At 44.6% G+C, this 26,849-nt stretch overlaps 1 protein-coding gene across 4 annotated transcripts in view; it reads right to left on the reverse strand.

The window, feature by feature from the left end:
• UBA6 (ubiquitin like modifier activating enzyme 6) overlaps window positions 1-26,849 on the reverse strand; it is a 610,892-nt gene that overhangs the window by 553,911 nt on the left and 30,132 nt on the right. For 2 of the 4 annotated variants that reach the window (XM_069235825.1, XM_069235835.1), the window contains 2 exons: window positions 22,543-22,608; window positions 22,148-22,210 (listed from right to left, as the gene is read on the reverse strand). In XM_069235825.1, the coding sequence (XP_069091926.1) occupies window positions 22,148-22,188 (41 nt within the window). In that variant the 5' untranslated portion in view covers window positions 22,189-22,210; window positions 22,543-22,608. The remainder of the gene's footprint in view (window positions 1-22,147; window positions 22,211-22,542; window positions 22,609-26,849) is intronic. The other 2 variants (XM_069235816.1, XM_069235844.1) reach the window with 1 other exon arrangement.

The following is a 26,849-nucleotide window of genomic DNA, read 5'->3' on the forward strand; positions in this document are numbered from 1 at the left end:
ATTATTGGAGGGACCTCAATTTAAACGTGGACACCATCTTAGACAGAATTACTGAGGGCACAGGAGTTGCCAGGGAGAACTATTGACTTGCAAATTTCACTATGGCAATAGGACTATTAGATTTGTGGAGAGGGGAGCATCTCACAACTAGGCAACCCTCGTATGGAGTCTCGGCCAGACAGGCCATACCTTGACAGCATTATAGTTTAGTCTCAGCTGTGCAAGAGAGCCATTACAAAAACATCTGGCACAAGGTATTTCGGATCACTTCCCAATGGTGACAAGACTACAGTTACTGCAATGCTGGAGACCATGCAGCTGGAAACTAGATCCCCTGGGTCTCACAGACTTGAAGACGAGAAGACTGCTAATGGACTCTACAGAAAAAAAATTCCAAGAGAATGTGGCCTCTGCAGAATCCCCAGTAATGGTTCTGATGGCATTTCAACCTATTATTAGAGGGATCCTAATCTCCTCCAACGTGGGGAAAAGAAGGGAGAGAGAAAGGGAGGTATCAGACTTGTAATCTCTCCTCCTATGGACAAAAGTGGACTACATTGACTCTCCCAGGCCAAGAGCTACACCCTAGACTAATAATCACCACAGGGAAAAATAGAGCAATGACAAATCAGGAGCCGAGAGCACTGTACAGGGGTAAATAACAGACTGTATGAACTGGGGAATAAAACAGGAAGATGCTGGCATGGCTGGCACGACGAGAAGAGGGCCAAGTTGGGTCTACAGAGTCGATGCTAAAACCATGGTGGCGACGGACATGGCAAGGGATATAGAGAAGGCATTTCCAACTTTCCTTGGGAACCTATATCGCTCCCATAGCCGGGTACACGCTGAGAACTACAGAAATGTGTCACAGATATCCCTACACCAAGACTAACGGACTGACACAGAACATACTAGAGGCGCAGATTGAGACTAGGGAGATACTCAATGTGATAGGCCAGACAGACAATGGGAAAACCCACGGACCCAAAGGTCTTCCACCAGAATTCTTTACGGTAATACAAGGGAAAATAGGCGATCAGATGGATGACATGTTTAACAAGGCGTGAGCGGGCAGGAGCTTCCTTACAGACCTCTGGACTGCTACTGTGGTCAAAAGTGGTAAACCAGCGGATGACTGTGGGTTGTACAGACCAATCAAATTGATGAAGTTCGAAACCAAAGTATTAGCGTCCAAACTAAGTACTATTATTGATGACCTAATTACCCCCGATCAATTTGGCTTCATGTCACTTACGGCCACATGTCACAACTTCAGGAGGCAGTTTGGCTGCATGGCCCAGTAGGATTGAGTGACTGAACCTGCTGTCATTCTCTGGCATGACGCTGAGAAGGTGTTTGATGCCCTCGAGTGGCCTTTATGCATGGGATTTGCCCCAGAGTTACTCTCCTGGGTCCACCTCCTATACATGAAACTGATGGCGAGGGACAGAGTCAATGGGGTATACTCTAGAGAGTTCACCATACGCCAGAGGACAAGACAGTGGAGCCCACTATTCCCTCTCCTGTTCCCAAGATTAATGGAGCCCCTGGCTTGCTGGATCAAGAGAGATGCTCAGGTATGGGGCATATGCTGGGACATGGAGTGGGAAGACAGAATCTCCCTCTATGCAGACGACCTCTTCCTGTACATGGTGGACCCAGAGGGATCCATACCCCAATAATTAGATCCATATTTTGGGACTTTACGGGGCTAAAGCTCAAATTGCATAAATCAATCCTTGATGGAAACCACAAAGAATCTGTAAGTCCATATGCAATTGGTCCATGAGGGCTTTAAGTACCTGAGAATATATGTAACTAAGAACCCGACGAGGCTCCACAAGGTAAATCTGGGATGGATCCTGGATGAATATAAAAGAGACAATGGCCACTGGCGAGGTCTCCCCAGTCGCTACTACAGAAAGTGGCACAGTGTAAAATAATAACCCTGTCAATTTCTTTACATGCTACAGTGCAGTGCCTGACAAATGTTTCCGAGCAGTCGATGGAGCGATCAGGCAGATCCTTTGGGATTGAGAACCACCCAGAATAGCATTACAGCTACTCACCAGGGGGCTCTACAAAGGCGGTTACCACCCCACCAAACCTAAAATTTTACTACTGGGCTGCCCAATTGCTCACAATAAACAAGTGGGTGTGTTCAATGCAACTAGAACCAGCACCGCTCCCAGGCTCAATGCAATGGGAGACAGAGGATACTGTGCTCTGGCACCATGGTGAATAGAAAAAGCACAGCTTACAACCCCCACCAAAACAACTCTTGAAGTGCTTCCATTTACTCCACCGCATGGATGTTTCCCTGGGTGATTAAAAAAAAAAAAAAACAGGAGGTGCTGGAGTAATGTTTTTCATTGTAGTTTCCAGTATTACTCATTTAAAGATATTTTTAAGAATCCAAACGCAGAATACTCTCACTCTCAATGGGTCTCCCAGTTTCCTCCCCTCTACTGGAAATACGTGAAAGCCCAACAACTTCTCTCTTTTGGAAAATGCAAGTTCCATTTAACGCATCAGTTAAACCCACTTCTAGCTGGAATTAATAATAGCCCAAAATCTCCAAGTGTGCTCAGTTTAATTCCCTAGACACTTAGTTAGCAGTTACTCTATGGTAAATACCTTGAAGAACTCTAAATCTTTCTTTCCTCCTCTAATTGTATTTGTTTTATGCAACGGATGCAACAGTCATAGCAGCCAAAACAATAATGGCAAAATTTTGAGTGCCTACAGACTGGTGATAATTAATCACTCACAGTCGGCCTGTAACAGCCAGACAGGAGGAAATGTTTATAGCTCAAACAAACCTCTTCCTCCAACACATCTTTTTTAGCTTGAGCAAGCGCATTTCGACCTGCTGTAATCTATACTGTGGGATTCATCACACCCACCTCATGCCCACCTCATGCCCATCACTTTTATTGGTTTCTGGGCTTCCCTTACAAACAACCATTGATGTCATTGGTAAATGCTTTATGTTTGTCCTGCCTTGAGGCTGTTTTGTTATGCCTCTCAGACTGACCCTGTTACAAGGATTACTGCACGATTGCTGATATGCCTTACTGTGGGGGAACTACTTTTTTCTTTGTCTCTCTCCTTCGCGCATGGCGCTTTTAAGTTTTATTTTAACTAGCATATTGTTTTTGTATTTTTTAAGCCAATTGTGCTAACCACATAGTTGTACCGGTCTGCAAACAGACACAGGGTAATTATTATAATGACTTCTTTACTGATTTTACAAATTAAGGTTTTAATAGTTCCCTAAAGAAAAAAGCGTACTTGTTAATTTGAGCACTGTAAACATAAACTAGCGTCTCGCTCTATCGAGCTGATTAACATAAAAATAACAGCCAATGTGACAGCTCATCATGTCAGGAAGTGGTGAGACGATCCTGTGTGTAAAATGGCAGAATGTCGTTTCAGGACCTCTTGGTTGTGTTTGCCGTGGGCAAATTGATGTTTATTTGTATTTTATATTGTTTTAGCCTGTGTGAAAACAGAGTAAGCAGCTTTGGCGTTAAATTATAAAGCACTGCAGAAAGAGGAATGGTAACCTCTGCATCAGGCCCGGCTCTAGAATTTTTTGTTTGGGAGATCCAAAAGAAGCATAAGTGGGCCACGAAAATGAATGGGTACTGGTCAAAAGTATTTAATGATCTGATATTTTTGGTATTGGCATCTGTCCACTTTTGACATTTTAAAACAATTATCAGCACCCAAGGAGCTACATACTACGTTTTCTCTGAAGTGCTTTGGCGTTGGGGGTGGGGGTTGCTTGTAAGATGCAGAACTGCAGCATTCTGCTTCTAGTCAAGTGCAGCTGCAGAAATGTTTCTGCTGTCATACAGAACCACATTACAGATTTTCATGTTTTTTTAAAAAGTGCCAGTTTTTTTTACTTTGCAAAGCCCTAAAGTTTAAAAAGAGGATGCAACAAACTGAGAACCTTAATTAAGTTTTCAGGATATGGTGATTTGTGCATCGTAGCAGCAGATGCAAAACTTTGCTTACGTCACACCTCTCCCGAGAGCTGAAAGTATTCTATGTCAATGGTACTAATCATTAAAATAAACGATAAGGGAGAGCCCGTGGAAAAGCACGCCCATTTGAAACATTAAGGTGAAAAACCTTTGTTTTTCCAGTTCTGAATGGCTTTGGGTGGGCCAGGGTAATCCTTGGGTGGGCCTGGCCAACCCTCTAGAACCGGGGCTGCTATGCATGTTATTTTCTTTGACTTTAAGTTGCATCCGGCAAATTATGTCACGTTCGTTTTACCTATCAAAGTATCTTTCCTGACTGTCAGGATGTATTTGTTCAGTATTTTCAAGCAATGACGCGCAGAACTAGGACGTGGCCCGAGTCACGTGATGTGTGCTTCGCTGTTGGTGGTCATTCCTTTAATCAGTGGCGGATTCTGTGTAAGGGCGTAGGGGCTAAGCCCTCTTTACTTCCAGGGTGAAAAAGAAAGCAATGTGCATTGCTAAATCTGCCTTTATTTACATTTTTTTTACCTGTTTGTTATGTACCCTTACAAACAGAAACTTGAACGAGGGGCTTCTCTCTGCGAGACTGATGCTTTTTATAAATTTGCAAGTTGCTCCCCTGGTGGGCGGGCCCAGAGTCAAGAGTATTTTGCCGGGCTGACAATCTCTCAGCCCTGAGGTCTGTGAGGTCATCAGCTCGGCAAAGACTTTCCACAAGGGCCAGTCTCCACCCCCTGAGGATGTGGAGATAAGTTAGCCCTGGGCGCTTCAGACCCTATCCCTGAAGTGCTAAGCCTCCACGTCAGTCAGGTAGTGGAGAGAGTATCGACACCCCACCTTCCCATCTCGTCACAGGGTGGGGTGGGACTCACCCTGTGACGAGGTGGGAAAGGACCTTCTCCCCGTGCTTCTGGTCCATGTCAGAGCAGCCTGAGCCCGCATGCCTCTGAGGAGACCCCACCCCCGCATGAGGCCCACTACATCTTGCCGGATGGCTATCAGCAGACCCTCGTGGCTCTGGCAGAGGAAGGCCCCTGCACTTGGGAGGAGATATCAAGACTCGAAGTACTAAGTCTCCTTTAACACAGCGCGCGGACCTCGGTGTCCCCTGCACCTCTGCCGTTCCTTCTGGAACGCTCTGACCCCTTCCGTCTCCCTTTCCACGTTTCCATCCCTCAGCCTTGCTGCACAGAGGGCTTGTGCAAGCGTGCCCCTCTGTACCGGAGCACACCGCCCAGCACCGGCAGAGAGCACCCTATCTTTGAAACGTGCCAGTCTGTAATCGGAGGAGGGTCTAGTCTGCTTGAATTAAGAAGTGAGTGGTTTCGTGAGCTCCTGGGCTGCATGGTTTATTCTGCAAGGGGCCTGCTGAGGGTTCCCTACAGAGGGGGCACTGGACGTGAAATACATGGGAAGCGTCTTTGTGCATGGATGGCTACTGCTGTATACTTTACAATAGCACAGGGCTTATTGTGGATTTTCTAGCACTTTACCGAGGTACATATAGGTTTGGTGCTTCAACTGTGTGTAGGGCATACCTGGCCCAGGCACTGTTACTGCCCAGTGCGGAACATACTGTAATGTATGGAAATGATACTTCTTACACGTTCAGCAGGTGTAGAGGTCTTGAGCGACATTCCATCCTTTACTTTAGCTGAAGCATTGATGAACTGCATTTTCGCACCTAACATTTGAGGCAGACGCCTGTACAAAGCTGCTTGTGTGCCTCCTGCATGCGCCCGCTTCGGAGTGTTGTTGCTGTGTGCCCCTCCCGTGTCATTTTAAAGAATGACCGTTTTACTAGTCGAGGTGAGCTTTGAGCGGTTGCCCCATTCTTTGTACCAGACGTCCTCATGCATTGAAACTGAAATTGCATTTATTTAGTGCTTGGTATCCCCGACGAGACATTGAATGCACTAGGCGCTGACTCATTGGCACAGCCGCTTATTTGTTCCTCCTGCAGATGGTACCGTGGGCTGTAGATGGTGTGAGAGGAGGAAGGCAATGTGCTACTATACTTGTCAATCACACGAGAGCCGGATCTATGCGGGCTCATCTGACGTCTTTTTTGCTGTGCTAGGTACTTGCCAAATCCCAGTGGTACATTCCCTCCCCCACACCAAAGGGGCTCAGTGGAGTTACCAAATCGAAGGCAACTGCAACCTTCGGAGGCAGGGGTTGGGTTTGTCACAGTGGACATTTCCACAACCCCACCTGTCTCTCGTAAACTGCTTGATATGAGGTATTCAATTGTGTAACAGCCCGCCGAGGTTCTAAATACGTCTTGCCCATGATTTGATACTTCGCAGATGACCCTTGAAACAGTACCCTTTTACAGTTATTGTTTTTATTCAAGTACAGCACCTTGTCCAGGTGACTAGATATGCAATTTGTCCTGCAATATATTCATTAAAACCACCGAAAACACACAAGTTCCATTTAGAAGTGCAATATTGTCTCCTGAGGTGACAGACTGTGCCGAATGTCTGCTCAGCTCTTTCAGGCAGCAGTCTCATGTTCACATCAAACACTGAAGTAAAGGCTGCTTATCAGGTTCAGAGGGGGGCACCCCCTCCCTCACCAGGGGAATGTTATCCGGTTCACGGTACATTCCGCACACCTGCTGCACAGCTGTTTGACCCACTTAGCGTGGATGGAGCCGCAGCCAACCATTGCAGTGCTGTTTGCATGGGCACGAACCACAAAGATGCAGGCTCACATGTGAACCCTGGTTAATGCTGCTGTGCGTGTGTTTAAGCGGACAGGCAAGAGCTTTTGGTAAGTAAATACTCATTTATGATGGACATGTGGCGTAGTTAATGGTCACTATTATTTTAGTATTTTTTTCCTGGCAAATAACCGATGTTGGCAGCTAGCAAAGCAACACACGGAGAGTAGAAGTAAACAAATGTTTAATTCATTAACATAAAAGATTGTGCTGGAAATGCACCATTTTATCCCATTAAAAAAAAAAAAAAAAAAACATGGGGAATCGAGGCTGGCTTACCAAATAACTCCATGCCCACCGAACGTTAACTCGCCCCCCCCCCCTTGCCCAAGCTGCGGAATCCCAGCCCCACCAATCTCAAACTTCACCATCCGCCACTGCCTTTAATGGGAACCAGTTCACTACTTTCTTGGGCGTTCCTGTTGTGCGAGTTCGTGTGCAGTGACTAACTCCTACACTGGTGAGTACTGAGGAAATCAGACCCTTAGGAGAAGCGGGGCGACAATTGGGACAGCTGTATGAGGTGTTCAAAGTGTGTGCACGTACTAATTACACCTTGGGAATGCTGACGGCACATACTGTAATCACCGTACAGACAGCCGTTGCACAGAGTTAAGTGCACAGAGTAGCTTGCTTTGTATACACCAGGCTACACAATATAATTAGCACCTACATCCATAGTTGCCAAATGTTCTCTATGTCAAGTGTGACTCGTTTAACTAGGGTTGATTTTTAAACGCACGACCCTTTGCATGCTGGGTCATTTAAAACACTATTTATAATGCTGAAAAAGTAATTAAAATCCCACAACAAAAAGTGTTATACAGGAAAACCAAGATGTAGTAAATGTGTTACGTATGCCATGGCACCAGTTAACAAGTGTTGGAGCCGTTTCACGGAGCCTGTGCACCTAGACCATGCAAAACCACCACTGTTCCATGTTGTGATCATTGCTCTGTGCAGGGCTTACAGTGGGGTGAAAAAAATAGGTGGGTGGTCAATAAAAGGGCGTGGCCTATGTAATTAAGGGCGGGGCGTAAACGCATGAGCCAAAATTTTGTGATTTCCATAGTGTACCACACAACAGATATTTTGGTACCTTTCTGAGATTTTTTTTAATTGCACGTAGATAGAACACAACAGTTGACATCAGCCAGGACTCGTGGCATTGTCAGTGGCTGTGTTAACAATTATGATGCTGGAAATAATATTGAAACAGTGTTCGATCCGAAATCGTGAGTCTGTGAATTGAATATTACTAAGGTATGTGCAAAGGCGGTCTTCTGATCGTCTCAATCAATCCTGGCATGCTATGTGTTGGAAATGTATTGCCCTTTCCTCTCTACATATATTCCATCTTCATCTTACACGTTTTGTCTTTTACTTTTCCACACCCACGTTACTCTCTCCTCACTGCACTTCCTCGTATCGTTTTCCTGTAAGCACTGCATTTTGTACTTTCGTCAAGTCATTATTTTGACAACTGTATACCTCCTTCACCCCCATTTCCACAGAATCACAATTGCAACTGAAACACATGACCACTGCCCCAAACCCAAAACCCATGGTCGTTTACACTGCCAATAGCTCAAACTTTCACAAATAAGAGACCTATTGCATTGCAAATGCCCTGTAACTGTTTTTCCGTTGTGTGCCCATCACCGACAGGCATGTCACTATTTTTCTGTACTGTCCTTTCCTTCCAATAATGCTGCCCATTCCAAAAGTGCACCTGTCAGTGACAGGCCTCTGCTCCTCATTTTTGCCCTGAACTGCCCTCTGAGCCGGGGCAGCACTTCTCAATCTCTTGACTCTGTCAAGGCAACCTACGCGCGGTTGCATTGATGCGAGCTAGGAATACACATGAAATCCGTGGAGCTCCTCCGTCGGTAGGTTGCACCGCGGGGCTTTGTATATTTGTGCTCCAACTGACATAATGCACACGTATGTCCGGGTTCCGTAGACTTCTGGATTTCTACTTCATTTCTTGTGTTTTCAATACTTCCATTTGCCATTCCGTTTCCTGCTCTGGTTTATGAAACCACCACGGGTCACCCTTACACTGCAGGACCAGATCCTGTCAGCACACAATACTATCGGCCTTGATGCAAGGTACTGTCGCCTTCTCTGCTTCACGGCGCTGTGCTTAGGTTACCTCTTCTTCGAAGTAGCTCATGACGAGTGTAAGATCATCTGAGGTGCGAAGGCAAAAAAATATTTCAGGCTAACTCTTACACGTAGTAGAGCAGCGAGAGGTTTAAACATGGCACCACAGCTTCAGTTTGAAATGTTAAGGTATTCATGGTTATACGATCATAAATAAATTATTAGTTCAGTAGGTAGCAGGAGTCACCACAATGGGTTATAGAATACTAATGTCACGAACTGAAAAAAGGTAGCAATTCACTCAAGAACTTGAGGACTGGCAATGTGCAATGATAATTCTCTGGAAAATAGGAAACCGCATGTTACAGTTTTTACAGTTATTGGTGCTGCATAAAACTTCCGGGTAGACACACGTACCAGTGGGAATCGAATTCAAAAGTGTTCTTCCCCCAGTGGTCTCATTTCCACTGCGTACTCTTCATATCTACTTGTAGGACGTCTCATAATTAAGACACGTGTTCTAGCTGGGATTTCCTTTTAGATTCCCACAGAAGCACATGCCTATCAGACCTTTCCACATGCAGAGCCTGGAAATCACAGCAGCTATCCTTGGTCTCAAACAAAAGACACTGCAGCATGCCCAAGCAAACGACGATGACAAAACATTAATCTCACGCGAGAATATACCACACTAAAACAAGTCCTACAGGAGAACCAGCCTCTAACAATGCCCAGGAAAAATAGCATTACCCCACAGTTGGACTTTTTTGCGACTGAGGCCAACTTTTCCAGCTTGGAAAGAGGACGTACCATTTTTTTTTGTTTTTACCAAATGGTTTCCACCAAATTTAGTACTCACCAAGGGACTGAATGAGCATTCAGTATGCTAATCTGGTTGATCCTTCACAACATGTATCCCAGTCCCACCCACTTGCGCCAACACATTTTACACACTGTATTTATCTCACCTATTTTCACTGTGCTAGATATCGCTGGTGACTTCACTTGAAGCCCTTTATTACTTATATCAACTGGCACTCCACTCTCTCTTGTGAGTTATGTTGCAAAGGAGGGTTACTAGAGACAGCGGCATGTTCGCGGGGCTCTGCATTCATGAAAGAGGCATGGTATATCAGATCCTTGTGCTCAGAGCAGTGCAAGAGAAAATGCCACTTCTGCACTGAGTGTGGCCATCTCTGCGGCCAGTCTAAAAACGGATCCTTAGGCAGTGAGGAATGCCAGCATGGGAAGGTAGCGACCAACAGTACAAGAGCATGGACAACAGGAAGCATGTCACACGAGGAGTTCTTCAGGTGCCTGAAGGATGCCGCCATCATACAGGTGTGGTTAGCCTTAAATCTATGCCTTTCCAAAAGTGTCATAGTTCCACTGTTTATTGACTGAACCGTCCAATGTAAAATGGGGTCAATCTCACTTGCTGTGATGTACGCCATGCATGGACTATCTAAAAGGTCTCTGATTGTTGTCCTATTAGCTGCAGCTGTGATTCAATATTGGTTTTTCTTAGTATGAAGATCATATGTCTCCTTCTTTCTCCACCTTGCTCATCAATCCCAGCATCTTCCATCGTCTCCAAATGAGAATCATCACTAAGATTGGTAAGGGGTTTTTATGCCTTTGTGCTTTTTCTCTCCTAACTGGACTCTGTCAAGAAGACACTTGACAGCTTTTAAGGTATACTGAATGCAGGGTAGCACCATGGCAAATTGGAAGAGTCACCCTTTACGTGGGCAATCAATAAGGAAACTTGAGAGACCTTTAGGGTCCAGTCCTTGGCAATATAGTGCTCAGCATAAAAACACAACTGCCAAACTTGATTTTCTAGAGGGTAGAAACATGCTAGAATTGTTGGCGATGGTTGGAAGCAAGGGACGTGTGTGTTTCCTCTCTCAATAGGTAGTTTTGCAAAGATGGGTTTGTAAGTTAATATTAGGGTCTAATCCACATGCATCCTTAACAGGTTCCTCAAATGGATTGGACAAGTTCGCACTGACTGCAAAGTCTAATTGAAGCTTCCATACCCACAATCCTCTATGTAGTCCGACTTCCTATTTGTGCCTTTTGTCACCAAAACAGGTTGGCAGCCTCACAGCAGTGACCAGCCATGCACTGCATTCAGTACTTTTCTTTGTCAGCAACTTGCCTCCTCCTCCTGCCTAAATTTCTGCTACGAAGATGGCTTTAAGGGTCTATAGGTCTCCAGGGAGGTAGTGCCCCATAAGCGAAGACCCGTCACATCAGTTACTTGAGTCTTTAAGTGTACAATCTGTGTCTCTTGTGGATTCCCATGGTCGGTAAAATAAGCCTACAGGACTAGAGCCCAGCTCCATATGTCTGAATACCCCCTTCAAGCTCCAGTTAAGATCCCCCTAATGAGGCATTTTTATGCACTGCCACTTTCAGAAGACATTGTTTTTTGTGCCAAGGAGACAGCAATGTAGCCCCTGAAGGCCAGCATGAACACCACACTTGCACAACATAACAGAAAAGATACATGGTCGCCAGGCATATTTCTTGTGGCAAAAAGATCGCTACAAATAATAAAGACTAACGGAAACGGGGGACCGAAATTTCACAAGATTTTACAATTACAGAAAAATACTTAATTATATGTAGCAATCATTCTGAGATTTAGTAACATTCGAAGGGTCGAAGTAAGACTAAGTTGCAACCCTAGCCAAAAGACAGTCGAGTGCTGATCAGGTTCAAAAGTAGTAACAGTCAAAATGTGAAAGAAGGGGTAACTTGTTTGTGTACTGTTGAATACATCATGGTGTAGTGTTCTTAATGGAGGTCAGTGTTCAGCTTTTTCCTAAATTGGATTAGGGTTGTCAACAGTCCTAATGGATTGTGGGATTTTTGTTCCAGGCACTTAGTGCATAGATGAAGGCCTGCTGTGTTGCTTTTTATTTTTATTTTATTTCGTAATTTCCCATCTGATGGTGTTCTGGCTACAAATGTGCAGTGAGTTCTCAGGAGATGGGGAGCTTGGCAGCCAGGTAGACAGGGGTGATGGCCGTGATGGATTTGTAGATTATGCAGCTGGGTTTGAAGATGGTGTGGGTCAACAGGTGAGCCAGTGAAGATCCATCAGTGTGCAGTTTATTGGATCATACTTCTTCAGGACCTTAAAGAGACATGCTGCAGGCTGGTAGATGTTTGGGAGGTAGTGAAGCAGGGCATTTTCACCATCCAGATGCAAGGATATGAGGGCTTGAACAGCAGTTCTGAAGTCGCTTTGTGGGAGGAATGGTTTAACTTTCTTAAGTAGTGAGAACTGTCACCAGGCTATCTTGGTTTTGTTGTAATATATTTCTTGATGGTGAGATCAGTGTCCAAGGTGATTCAGAGTGACTTGGCATAGTATGAAAGTTGAGTTTTAACCTCACCAAGTTCATGTCGTTTTCCCCAGGTTTGGACTTGCCGCTTGTTGTTCTTGGTGTGCAGCTGGAATTCTGTTTTGAGCAAGTAAGCTTTAGGTAGGGGCTGAACAACTGGTCTGAATGAACTGAAGGCAGTGTCTGAGGCGTTAGGCATCTGCATCAGAGCTCGGTTTCAAATGCAATTGTGTCATCAGTGTATTAGTGAATTTTGGTGTTGTTATCTCTAAGAAGAGCCGTAGGAGCTCCATGTTGAGGTTGACTGGGATGAGGGACTAGAAGGAACCCAGGGGGGCTTCACAGGTGAACAGAATCTTCTGGGACCTGGAGGAGACCACTTGAACTAACTAGTGAAGTTCGATATGTAGGAAGAGAATAAGTGAAGGATGTTCACAGTGAATCCCATTTGAGATTTCAGGCGGTAGATAAGGGTGGAGTGGTTAATGGTGTCAAGGGCAGCTGGTAAGATCAATAAGGCAGGGTTAAATGTTCTTTGTGGTTAGGCAGGAGTCAACGATGATTTGTAAGGTAGAAGCCTCCGTGCTGCAGCATGATCAGAAGTCTCACTGATAAAACAGCTGTTGAAGAGATGATTGGCTCTGATGTGATCTTGAGGTTGTTTTCATGAGGTTGCCGCTAAAGGGTAGATGAGAGATGGGATGGTAAATGGTCTCCAGGATATAGTGTGTGTTTTTCCAAAAGTGGAAGGCTCTGGCCAGTCTTAAGAGCATCAGGGAAGATGCCTAGAGCGATTGAGGTGTGTAACAATATTGAGTAATGGTGAGAGAGCATCTCCAGAGAAGGCTTTGATAAGGGATATGGGTGAGAGGGAAAGACATCACCATAGGCTGTGGATCTGAGGGAGCTGAGGGTGTCAGTGAGCATTTGAAAGACAGGAGTTTTAGGAGGGACTGTTGTAGGTTGTAGCATGGGGTGGGTGTTGTTGATGTTCTGTATTACAGTTTGTATTTTTTAATTGAAGAAGTGGTTAATGACATTGTTATAGTGTATGGAGTGTGGGATAGAGAGGCCAGGCAGGGGTTCAAACTATTATGAAAAATGTCCTGCTCCATTGGCAGCTTCATTGTTATATTACTTGGCTTTGGCTGATATAATGAGTTTTCTGCTTGTTGCACAACAGCACTTCAGTGGGATGAAATTGTCAATGGTTCTTGTTTTCTTTGCAGTCTGCAGATAAAGGATTGGATGTCAGTGATGTACTTGGAGTACCAGGTTACTAAAGAGTTCAGCATGCACTTTTGAGTTTTAATTGGAGCATGATGTTCACATGGCTTTCAAGAAAAACCATCCAAGTTGTTTAGAAGAGTGTTGACATTAGAGATGGATGTGGCAGAGGCAGTGAAGATTTTGGGCATTAGGTTGTCTATGGAGAAGTCTTTGAAGGATATGAAGGTTTGTTATTCTCTTTTGAGTTGACTGTGAGGTGTTTTAATGGACACTGAACAGGGGCATGAGGATGTACGTTAGTCATTCACTCTAAGGGTACAAAGGCTTGTAATGGATGGCTGATGTGGTCACCAAGGTCCAGTAAGTGGCTTTTGGAGTATACTCAACAGGTGACATGCTGTACCATACTGAGTGTGTCAAGGAAGTCGAGGAAGGTGACTCTTGTGTTTTTTCATGCTTGAGTTGTCAGAAAGTTTGATGTTGCTGAGAATAGTCTGGGCATGTTGGATGGATGAGGTGGTGAGGAGTTCCAAACACCAGTCTGTGAAGTGGAAGGTGACAGGCTTTCTTGCAGAGATTGGGAAGTGGCACTGGAAGATCTCCATCAAGATTGAGTACAATCTTGCTTGCCTACATACTGACCAGGAGGCCTTCTCCCTTATCAGTACTCGCAGCATGCTGGATACTGTAGCATATGTAAAGAAGCTTGTTTACATGTGTGAGGTTAGGAGGGTGTGGGATGCTACTGTGATAAAGAGTGCATCAAGGCTGAAACAAGCGGGGGAGGTCTGCTACGCCTGGAACATGGAGTTTTGATGGGGGTGCCCTGATGGGCATGAGGTGGAGATTGTGTTAGGTAGTTTGAGGATGCGTGTGGTGGGTCGTGTATAATGTTAGGTCTGTGTATTGTGGGGATGCTAGATGAGCCACACGATTATATCTTATCTTGCAAGTTAAAGTGGAGATGTACAACATCCTGATGGTAGAAGCAAGTTACACGATTCCCTTAGTGGATCAACCTTGCAGGGGTTACAGTGTAGATTAGGGAGGCCAACGAGCTCACCCTGAGTCGAGCTAGTGCAGCAGAAGACAAAAGGCTGGCGAGGACTGCAGAGCCTTGCAAGCGGCAGCGCAGCAGTGAAGGCCGGAGCGGCGCTGCGGTCCCAGAGTGCACCCACCGCAACTGATGGACTCAAGGATGGAGGCCAGACAGCTCGTGCCAGCTGTCGCTCGGTGGCACTGGGGACTAATGCTTGAGACGAGTGCAGAGGTGGCTATGGTGGTCCAGAATCAGTGGTGGTGAGACCATGTTGCCGCTGGGAGTGGCATTTGACTGGAGAGGCCCTTCAGCGGCCTCCACCTTCATAGGAGTGGATTGCGCAGCGACCTGAGCAAAGCCCTGGAGCTGGGAGCGGATTGGACAGAGCCACCCACCTACCAGGAAGTAGCCTGAAGTCGTCAAAGTTGAAGGTTGCCTGCTGGGGCAGGCTGCTGGAGTGGCAGGTGCGTGCCGCAGCCCGTGGCGCAGTGCAGTGAGAGGAGTTGTAGTCTAGCACTGAGACCCTATCCGAAGATGGCAGCCTGCCTGGAGTGACACTAGTCCAAGGAAAAGTACCACAGGCAGAAAAAGTGGCGATGCGAAGAAAGGAGCCAGCTGCAGACTAAACTGATGGAGTGGGTTTGGCTGGTGCACATAGTGGTAAAATGCAGTAGGGCTGGGCTAATTGCCTCTCAACGATATGGAGACAATAGTCTAATTGAGTGCAATACGCCTCAGCCCATTGCGCTATATAAATACTATTACAATACAGTACAATACAATATACGGCTCTGCAGGACACACTGGGGTGAGAAGGAGCTTGTGAGTGGAATAAGTGCTACAGAAACAAAAGCAAGGAAACAGAAAGCAATGGTGAGCTGGCATATGCATCGATAAGCGTAATAAGTCGAAGGGAGTCACATACAGAGGCTGACGAGTGAAGGGGAATGAGAAAGAGAGCCTGAAGTAGGTGAGAGGGGTACATTGCTGCACCTGTGCTGGGAGGCACACAGAAGATCACTAAGAGCTCCACATAGAGGCATTATGGTTAAACCTAGCTCAGGATACTAATATTGTCAGCAGAGTACCCACTGCACTCCTGCAGTGCCTCTGATCCAGCCTGGCCCATACAAGAAGCAGTTATTGGACACAAGTGATCTGTCTTGTGGCGCTACAGTCCCTCTATTGATCACGCTGCAACCTCCTGGGGTGTTGCTATGGGAAAGGACAGACAGCAGAAGCAAGTTCAGGGTAATACCATGATGCAATATGCTACTCCTCGCCAAACTACACATTGGATTACCAGAGAGAGCCAAGGTATGATGCATCACTCTTCAGAACGCCAAGAGGAACCTTTACGTGCTGCTCTCCTGGAGGCCACCCAGGGATCGAGGGCGGCGCTAGAGGGACAGACTGTCTGAGTGACAGTGGAGGTAAATCTGCTCCACAGTGACTTACACAAAATGGTGGATACGGTGGGCACTACAGAAACAAACATTGCAACTCTTTAGACAGAGGTTCCCATCCTCAAGCAGCAGGTAACACACATGACCAAGGTTTCATTGACAGTTGAAGAAAGAGCTGAGGATGCTGAAGGAAAGTCACAAAGAAACAATTTACGTCTCCTGGGATTTCCAGAGCAAGTGGAGGGGCAGTCCGCAGAGCAGTTCCTGGTGAACTGGGTACGGGAAATTCTGAAACCAGCTGCTCTGTCAACTGTTTTTGTAATTGAGCATGCACGCAGGGCACGGACGCCAATGCCTCTGCCGGGCACCCCTCTCAGGGCACTTATATCCCAGGTGCTGAACTATAAAGACAGGGATGCGATACTGAGGGTGGCTAGAGAGGCACCAACATTACAGTTTGAGGGCTGCTATATTGCCATAAATCCTGATTACGGCGCAAGAACATAGGAAGACATTTCTAGAAGTGAAAAACCGCCTCCGGATTATGGGTCTTCAATACATGCTGCGCTACCGAGCAAAATTAAAAGTTATAGGTGCAGGAATGTCTCATTTATTTGAGTGGCCAGAGAAGGTGTGTCCTGGTTGGACATGGCAGGTGCACCTAGAGGGCGATCACTGGCTGAGGAGAGGTCATTTCACAATAATAGCCAGAGGCATGGGACCCGTAGGCAACGATCCAGGGGTGAGGTGCAGACTCAATAAGAAGTGGAAATGGTAGGCTCTGGCCTAGTGGTGATTTGCGAAGGTATGATGACAGCAGTGCACTCTGACAAACAACAAAAAGAGGAGATACAGGAAGAGGTGTCCTATCTTGAAGAAAAGGCATCTGATGTTCTACAAGCCACTGAAGATGCGGTCTCTGATTCTGATGTCTGGGTGCGGACCTACAGAAGTGAATGCAACAGCCAAGGACAGCCAACCGCACAAATATAAGGGAACTTTGAACCTAGTGTGAGTGGCCCCATGGGGGCAATGTCTTGAACTCTTGCAACAATCAGTCTTATGATTGGCTATCTGGAAGAAGGTGATATGGGAGCGTGCTGAGAGGGTTGGGTATTTCACAGTGTCAGGAGGCCTGCATGCCTAAATCAATGATTAAGCTTACACAACAAGGACAAGAGCTTTGCAGTGTAGGGTACTGGAAGGGACTAGATAGACAGCAGGGTGGATTATACATGAATGAGATTTCATTTATTGTTCAATATCTGCTTTATCTTCCATTGTCTTCCTAGAGCGTTTGGGAGGAGGAAAATTTAGTTTTCCAGTTGGGGTAGAGGTAGTAACACAAAAGGATGATGGACGGAGTGCTGAACAATACAAACACTCATCCTCAGTCACAGATCTGGGTTTAATTCATCGTTCTTTTGCTCACCATGCCACCCCAGTTTGGACCCAGCCATATGCAAATCAGTCTTGACCCTGTTCCTCATGGGAACAGTCCAGCCCGATCTGCCAGGCCAGGCCAGGTTCTCCCTGGACCGGAAACAAGCATCCTGGGACCGGTTTCAGGGTATCACCCTTCATCAGCCAGGCTAGCTTGAATCCAGTGGCACAGTGAGCACAGGACCCACGTCTGGACATACCCTTCCCCACTTAGGGCAACTTTAGCAACACAAAAGGATGATGGACGGAGTGCTGAGGTAGTAGCAGAGGTTGAGTAAGGTGAGACATCGATGTCACACGGCCTTGCCCATCGACATTACTGGACATGTACATGGTATATTGTTAACGTTACTTGTCCTGGGTGGAGGGAGGCGGGATTTATCAAAGTTTATAGTTGTTTGTTATACAGGGGTTGTTGCCATCTTAAAATGTGGGAGTCTAAACACATCAGTCAAACGATGAACCGATATAATGACTGTTAGAACTAGGTACAAACTTCTCTCCTAGTATGTGAAAGGACTCAGCTTATATAACAAACATTATAGGGTACTATCACTCCTTAATCATCATCTGGTTAGCATAGCTTGCCTATAGGAGACACATTTAACGGAAACAGAAGCCAAAAAACTCACAAAAAATGGAGGGGACAGACATGACATCTAGTAGTAATTCTCCAGAGGGGTACTGGTGTGGGTTGCTCCCGGAATCCTGTTTGCATTATCATACGTGGAAGCAGATATAGAGGGGTACTACATATTAGTGCAGGGTAGACTAGGCAGAGCGGATGTAGTATTTGCCAATTCATATGGACCAAATGTGGATGATGAATCCTTCTAGATTAGAATGTAAGCTGTGATGGATGTCACTAGCTTCTGTCGCTGACATGTTCTGGGTGAAGGACTATACCTGTATAGTGGATGGCGCTCTTGATCGCCACCCTCTCAGTCAACACACCTAACCTAGAATGACAGCTGGGCAAGTGGAATTCACGACACTACTGTGGCTTAGTAACATCTGAAGGGAAACCCATTCAGCACAACGGGAATACACATGTCATTCAGCCACAAATGGCACGTTTAGCAGTCCAGATCTTATAGAGGTGACTCCACAACTGGCCCCAAGGATACAGGAAATATCGCACCTGCAATGCCATGAGTCTAACCACGCACTGGTCTCATGCTTATTTGACTGGATGGGTAGTCCCAGGTCACCCTAATACATGGGGCTTCCCATTAGAAATACTACAAGATCAGGCGGGTAGAGAGAAAGAGATGGAAGCCTTGACAGAATACTTTGATATGAACTTCACTACGACACATTGTCGTGCAACAGAATGGGAGGCGATGAAGACAGTGGTGAGGGGACGATGTGTGGGGCTCTCCTGCGGGGTAAGAAGGACATTACAAACAGAACTTCTCTAAAAGCAGGAGGCCCTGGCAGAAAGTCACAGATTACCTCTGGGCAATGAGTGGAGACATGGATGGGAGACTCAACTGCTGACAGGTGACAACGGTGAGGGACAGACTCGAGCACAATATACTGGGATCCTATTGTCAACTACCACATAGGGAGGGAGATAGTGCTGGGCGGCTCTTGGCTTAGGTCCTCTGTCGTGAGGCACCAAGGCTCCCTGTGCTTCATCCTAAAAAGCCGAGGGGGATGTTTTCACTAAGCGCGATATACTGGAAGTATTCAGAGAGCATCTAGAGCAGGTATAGACTGGTCCAACTGGCCATGATCGGGAGCGCATTGCAACCTTCGTGATGGGCTTGTAGATCCCATGAGTGTGGGTGGGGTGAGGGACAGTGCAGGAACTAGACACGAATCTCACATCAGAGGATATCAAAATGGCATTGGCATCCCCTCCGACTGGGAAAACACCAGGGAATGATGGCTTTATCAGGCATTTAATACAGAAGTAGTGCATTGATTGCTACAAGTATATGAAGAGGTGCTGGAGAGGCAAGTACTTCCACCGTCAATGCGTGAGGGTAGCATCACAGTGGTTCTGAAACCTAGGGCAGAGGCATCTGATCAGTCTGCTTATCGTCCGCTCACAAGGATTAATATTAATATATAGTATGATTAAGGTTCTTGCACTACGACTGGGACCAGTGATCACCCACCTAATCCATCTGGATCAGTGTGGGCTCATACCATGAAGGAATATGACTTTGAATCTCAGATGACAGATGCATGTCATGCACAATGTCGGGGACAGGAGGGAGGAGCTGGCTGTCTCCATTGACATTGTCAAGGCATTTGATACAGTGGACTGGAAATACATCAAGGCTGTCCTGGAGGCAATGGGGTTTAGACAACAGTTCAGAACCTGGGAGCAATTGCTCTATATGAAACCACCAGACAGGGTCAGACTCGGATGATTATGCTTGGCATCGTAGCAGTGAGCAGGGGCATGCATCAGGGATGCCCACTCTCACCTCAACTCTTCGCAATAGCGTTGGAACACCTGGCCATACAGATCCAACAGGATATGGCAATGTGGGGTATCTAAGTGGGGTAAGTGAATCATGTGGTGCCTCTCTAGGTGGATGATATACTCTTCTACCCGACAAAACTGAGAGAGTCCTTCCCGCTGCTTCCGAGTTACCTCAGTGCCTTCAGACAGCTTACTGGTTTGTGCATTAACCTTCCAACATAATCCTTGGTGTTTCTCCGGGTATGCTTTGAACAACAGACCCCACTGAGCTGCCCACCTTTCCTTTATGCTGGAAAACTGACCAGTTCTGATATCTGGGGATTATGGTGGCTCCCACGGACAGGAAGAGGAAGCAGTACAATATTGACCAAATAGAGGGTCTGAGTAGTTCGATACAATTCTGGAACACACCTCTGCTGTCTTTCATGGGGTGGGAGGCCGTGGGGAAAAAGGTTTTCTTGCCACGCTGCTTTTACACTCTACAACACTCATTTGACATGCTACAAAGAGCATTTTTTTCGGTGTTTAAACTCCTTACTTTTGTCTGGGCCGGAGGCAGATGTAGAGTAGTCCGAAAGATGCCAGAGTCAAAGGAAACCTGCAAATCTGGGGGATGCTATTAAACAGGTTCGAGGGGGATGAGGGGTACCCAACAGAAATGGCCTCAGAGGCAGGGGAATGAGGGATCACTGAGATACATATGCTGCCATTCCCACACCTGGAAGGGCAGGACACTAAACTGTACTTTCAATTGATGGATAATGTAATGGAGGTTGATCTGTGAGAAATCAGCAATACTTTATGTCACATGACCAAAGATGGATGTATTGTTTATTTTTTTTTGTTGATTATTTCTAATGTACGTATTGATACTGGAGTACAATAAAATAAACTATATAGCCAAAGCTAGGTGGAAGGACAGGTGGTGGTTCATATCCTGGACTAACACTGATTCGTCTTTACAGATTGTTATCTTAAATGTAGCAACTCCACCTGTTTGGCTAGCACAGAAGCTGAAGGACAGCAAGTCTAAAGATCGAACAAAACAACTAAGAGAAAACACTTTGTAAAATTGTGGTGTACAACTTGGCATGAACACCTGAACCAACTCTTCTTAGTGAAAGGGAGTAAGTATAAACATTACAGATTTACAAGTGGACATGAACAATAATTCTGATAAATACATTAGGCAATGCTTTTGCCATATAGGTGTGAAGCTTCATGCACAGTCTAATAAAAATAAAATAAAAAACACTTTACAAACACAGTACAATAAGTGGAGAGTGACAGTTCAATGTATTCCGGGGCACCTGCCTGTGAGTTATTAACATTGGGGGTGAGTGGAGACAGAAGACTGCTTTCAGAGTACACTCACAGACTTTACATATCCTTATGCATATATATCTTTGTATCTCCTGTCCTTGATGCACACATTAACGCTGTTTTGTAGATAAATACAAATAATTTGCTGTTCTAATCTAAAATCACTAACAAATATATTACAAAAAAATTGTAGCATGGCAGCATTTAGGAGCCAGTCTCTTTAAAGAACTCTTCACTTGTGGACACAAAGCTATGTCAGAATAGCAGTCACGGTCTTGTTTCAATGTAAAAGAATAACAAAAAGAAATATTCATAACTTTAGTCAACACTGGCAACAACTTGTCATTTTTGATAGCAGCACAAGGAGACCACAGCAAAACCCATCGCATCAATGACAACGTGTTTTAAATGCATCAAAATAAATAATCTTGATGGGCAAATGTTTAAGCAGACACAAATCAGATGGCGAAAATAGTAGGCTAATAAGAACACCTAACATATGCGCACAATGAAAAGCAATTCATGTTTGTCAATACACTTCAAAAAATCCTTAAACAATGAGATAAGGATTCGGACTACATCAACAAATTACTTTCCATACTTAGAAATTGCTGACAAACTCTCCTTAATATTGTTAAATCTAATTGTTAAATGTAAGGTCATGCCAACCCAGATGTAGTAAACTACAATGAACATCACACCGGTCCAACATGACACAGAGCTGAACGTTGTTACGCAACGAGGAATTCGGTAAACAGATGATGGGGGTTTCTGACCATTGGTTGTGTTTAAATCTATTTATAAAGTATCTCAGAATTTTGAAATCGAGTCCGACATTTAGCAAACGCTTTGCATGAGTTTAGTGGCACCTGAAGAAGAGAGAATTTGACCAGTATATCGTCCGTTGTCGACCATGCAGTTAAAAAAAATAAAAAAATAAAAAATCAACAAAAAAAAATCACAGCCATATTTCAATTTCCACATTCCAATTAAATATAGCAAAGTTGCAGAACCATAGAATATTTGATTATCAATGAAGGGATCAAGACGAGCATCAGGATTTAAAGCTCACCTGTAGAGAGCATCATCTATTTCCATGGTATCTGTTGCCATGATGGCAGAATGAAGAGATTACCTAACGAGGTAAAGAGAAAGCATTAGCAAAAGCCAATTAGTTACAAAATGAATGTGTTATATTTATAATACAGACAGGATAATTGACTGTTTTCTCCTGTATTATGGTAACCACTAATCAATGTTTTATCCATTAGTACATTCGCCTCAAGAGACCTTGTCCAGGACCCTTGGTGAGAAGTCAAATGGAAGAAACTAACACACGGTAAGCACATACTAGAACTGCCAACACAGTTTAAGGTGGCTAAACAAAAACAGATAACTTAATCCGAGACCAGTGGCAATGTCCCATGTTAATCAGTATTGCTCGAAACACTGCAGAGATCCACATACCTAGAAGAGTAGCGTCCAATCAAGAGGGAGGAGCTGTCACACAGATACACAATGTGCCAAAGTGTTCTGAAAAACAACATAACTAAATCGTCTTTTATCCTTGGAATAGGTGAAATTCTACATTTCTAGAAAATACTGAGAGATGATCAAGCAAGACTTACCACGGTTGTGGTATTAAAACAATTAAACAAACAGTACTGTAGTGTATTCTTCATAGTGGAAAATGGCAGCAGTTGTTTGTGGATTCTATCAGGACCTTTGATCAGCTATTCACAAGGGGGGCCATGGTAGTCTCATCAAAACCCTGAATTAATGCATGACATTTCCTGGAAAGCTTCTGCGACCATCCTCATTTCTGACTAATCTTCATCAATTTGCCAGAATATACGACTTTATTTATACTTTATCACCATTGTTGTGGATTACTTCTTTTGGAATGCATCATCAAAATACCAAATGTAAAACCAAATTGTTCCTTGTTCTTCATACACGGAGAGCAGGGAAATAATATGTTCCAAAGGCAGGGCTTTTGTGAATGCTGACATGCAATTTTCCATGGCAGAAGAATGCTGATGAGCTGGTGAAATACAAATGTCACTATGGCACAGCTAGTTACAGAAAGGTGGGGACCGTGACTGAGAGGCACTGCCCAAATGGCAATAGAGAGGATAGCAAGGATAAGTGGTTACTGTTTTGTGCAGCAGCTGAACCCGGGCCTCAGCATGTGTTTCCTGGCAAGCATTAGGAGAGAGTCCAAGTGAGCCTGGTGCGGGTAGACACAAGTTTTGTCTTTCAAAGGCAATCCTTGCCTTGTGTTGGGGATCTGAAATTGGTCATCTGTCGCTTAACGGGACTCTCAGCTCTATCTATGATATGCCCAACATCCTGAGTATCAGAGCACTGCACCTTCTTTTCTAAGCAACTTATGAGTTCATGTTTGGGTATATCTTTTGCAGCATGTTGCAATGTCAGAAAAGGAAAGGGTAATATTTTTTCAAAGCACTAGGATCATGGGCCAAAATGGATTAAAAAAAGTCCAGCAATTAACCTTCTTGAAAATGTGGAGCTGACTGTTTTGGTGTGTTATCAGAACCGAGATGACTCCTTCTAGGTTCTGGTAATGTCCGTATGCAAAGAATTGCCAGGAAGACTGGGAAAACTGAAACTATCATGAAAGCTTTAGAGAGAAATCTGGAGGGCCTAGCAGGCAGAGAGGACGGAGCTGAACAGCGGCTGAAAAAATAGGGTGGTAGTGAACGTGGCTTCAGTGGACGAGCTTTCTTCTTTAAAATACTGTACAATAAGTGCTATTCTTTAACAGGAATTCTGAATGGAACTCATGGACAGATTAATCAGTGGTGCCCAAATCAGGGTGCTCTGTGATCCAATCTGATCTCTTTCTGTGGAAATGAAGAAGTTGCTACTAAAGGTAATGGAAATGTACTCTGTGCAGAAGCACTGCATGCTAAAGAACGTTGATCAGATAATCAGATACTGTGGCCACACAAAACGGATGCTAATGGAAATCAGAAAGGAATTGGTGGCCCCTGTTCTAGTCGTCCCTGTAGGCTGCATGTGAAACTCAAGGTGGAACATTTTAGGAAGAGAACCACTTTCTGTACAGATAATTAGGCCAAAACGTCCTGGAGTCTGGATGAATCACTATTCATGAGAAGCAGAATATTCCCTGTGGTATTTTCAGTGAAGGTGGGTGGGAGTTTGTGAACCGGAGGGTGGTACACCCAGGGCACCCTCCCCAAAGAAAAGGGACAGTGAGGAGTTGGGTACTTTCAGTGGTCTCAGGCTGTGTTTGTATGTTTGCTTGTCCTTTTATCTCCCTGATGTCTTCTTTTTGTAAGGAGACCTCAATAAGACCGCAGTGTTTTCTAACGATGTACTTAGCTTTAGGAAACATTTATTTAGAAACACTTGATTAATTTTGTGTTTAGAGGATTTAGAGGAGCTGGAAATATAAAATGTACAGTGATTTGGCCATAAATGATCTTATGTTATAATCAGTTAGGGAACAAGAGGAGTGGGCAGGCCAAGGATTCTATCCTCCTTCAGGGATAATCACAAAATCACAATGAACTACTTAGTAGAAGAATATCTACCTAATCTTTTTTACTGTTTAAATATTCTCAGTGAGGAGGTGTGGCTTGCTCAGAAAAATGGAGGCAAACTCTCAGACCACAACCTCAGCCACATGTTTCATCATCTGGCTGCACCGCGTCCATACCACTTATTTGGTGGGATGGATGGGCACCTAACTATTAACAGTCCTCCTATGGAGGAATCGTTGAAATGCCTCATGTTTGTAGAGATGCAATCCAAAAAGAGATAGACTTACCTATAGATGAGCCAAAATATTTTTATTAGATGGGTTCTATGGAAATGTTAAAAACACTGGAAGTGGGGATTTTGAGGATACTTACTGATCCCCCATCGCTCTGGTTATCATGTTTTGTCCGCCTTTCTCTGATCTCATGCAAGATCCACAGCTTTCTGAATTCAGAGGAGCACAGTACCAGTGGAGACTTTCTTGATGACAGTGTCCTTATTTCCTTCATGGGCCTATTTTTACACTCACAAGGGGCTCCTAAAATATAAGGATATCGCAGTAGATGCTGTCTTGCATGAATTAGTGCACATGATTATGCAAGCAAAGGGACGGCCCTCACTGTTGATAATCCAATACATGGAGTTGTATTCTGCTATTCCATTGGTAGGGATCCATGTCTTGAAGATAACTGTGGGCCTCTCATGAAGTCAGACAAGTAGCTGTTAACAACAGGACGTTTTCTACTCAAACTTTACTTTTGTTACCTATGAGGTCACTTTTGACTGCTTGCTGAAAACTGCCTTGTTAAAGAAAGCTACTGATCTATTGTTTAAAGTATTCAACCTCTGCTTGGAGCCATAACGGAGATTGCAGGAACCCGCTGAACCTTTCAGGTTTAAATCTTTTTATTAGGCAAGTCAAAGCAAACATGAGGAGACTCTAAAATGGACTGTCTACCAACTACAGCAATGAAAAAATTAAACTGCACTTCAAAGCTGATATGAAACATAGCTACTGGAATTGTTGAACGTTTCTGCATTAACCTCTGGAAAGCACCCAGAAAATCTTTTAAGGGTGGACATTGGAGAGGTGCAGAAAGAAAAAGAACGGACACTGATCAGTACTCCAACTTTTAATGGAATCAGACTATAGCTAGCTGAAACACTGACAATCCCCAAATCAAATATCGCTTCATTAAATAGAGCAATACAAATCTGACATGGCCCACTGTTCTCATAACGTGAATTGAAATCAAGAGAATGTGAATATGTAAGATTGTAACCCTGATAAGGGCAAGTATTTTCCCCCTTCAAATAAAAAAAAAGCCCCACATAGTCATACAATATGAGAAGCTACATGCTGCCATATACAGCATAATTCTAACCTGGCAGGGAACCATAAGGTGGCAGTGGAACCATTATATACTATATTGCATACTCCTTGATGCCACAGCCTTCGTTTCCTTATAAGGGTATTGTGACTCAAATCAGGAAGACAATATGTTGTAGAGCCATTCTTAGACATTTCCCTCTTCTTTGCAGTCACCCTCACTGGTTTGCTGAAGATCATCCAGCTAAGCATCCAATTTTGCCTCTTGCCATTATTGGCTTTTTAAAGGAATCCGAGTTCCATCTCAGAGGAGTCTCCGAGAGTCTGTGATCTTGAGGTTAAAAAAAAAAATCTCTTTTTTTTTTTTTTAGATGCACACTGCTTGCTTTTTTAGGGCCCATTGTTACAGGACAGCAAAACTATGGCCATGGACTCTGACCACCATTCCACCAAATCCCCTTACCGTAAGGTCCATGAGCCTGTCATCCCTTTGCAGAGGTGGAAATAGCCAACACTCACTACATACCCTGGCAATAATTCCCATGCTCTTCACTCATAGCCAAGACTGAGTGAAAATCAGGACTAACGCGGAACAAATGGTGTGAGGCTGTTCCGACCTTAATGAACCCTATTGCACCATCATCAGGGAATCCTTACACGGTTAGCTCTGAGTTAAAAAAAAATCTGGCTTAACATTATTTCTGAAGCTGAAAATGCATGTCCATTATTACAGTAAAAAAATACTCTTCTGCTTATCTGTGTGACTACACACGTCGCTATGATCCATGCCTGGGACCCCATCACCACCCTCTATGTCCCCTACCCTCAACCACGTTGTTACTTCGCTCCCCCACAGCCTCTCTCCATCTCATCCCTACCCTGTTGCTATCTGCCCATTAATTCAGAATTTTGTGAA

The sequence above is a fragment of the Pleurodeles waltl genome, chromosome 1_2 (genome assembly GCF_031143425.1).
Source record: "Pleurodeles waltl isolate 20211129_DDA chromosome 1_2, aPleWal1.hap1.20221129, whole genome shotgun sequence".
In the NCBI taxonomy this organism is placed as follows: Eukaryota; Metazoa; Chordata; class Amphibia; order Caudata; family Salamandridae; genus Pleurodeles; species Pleurodeles waltl.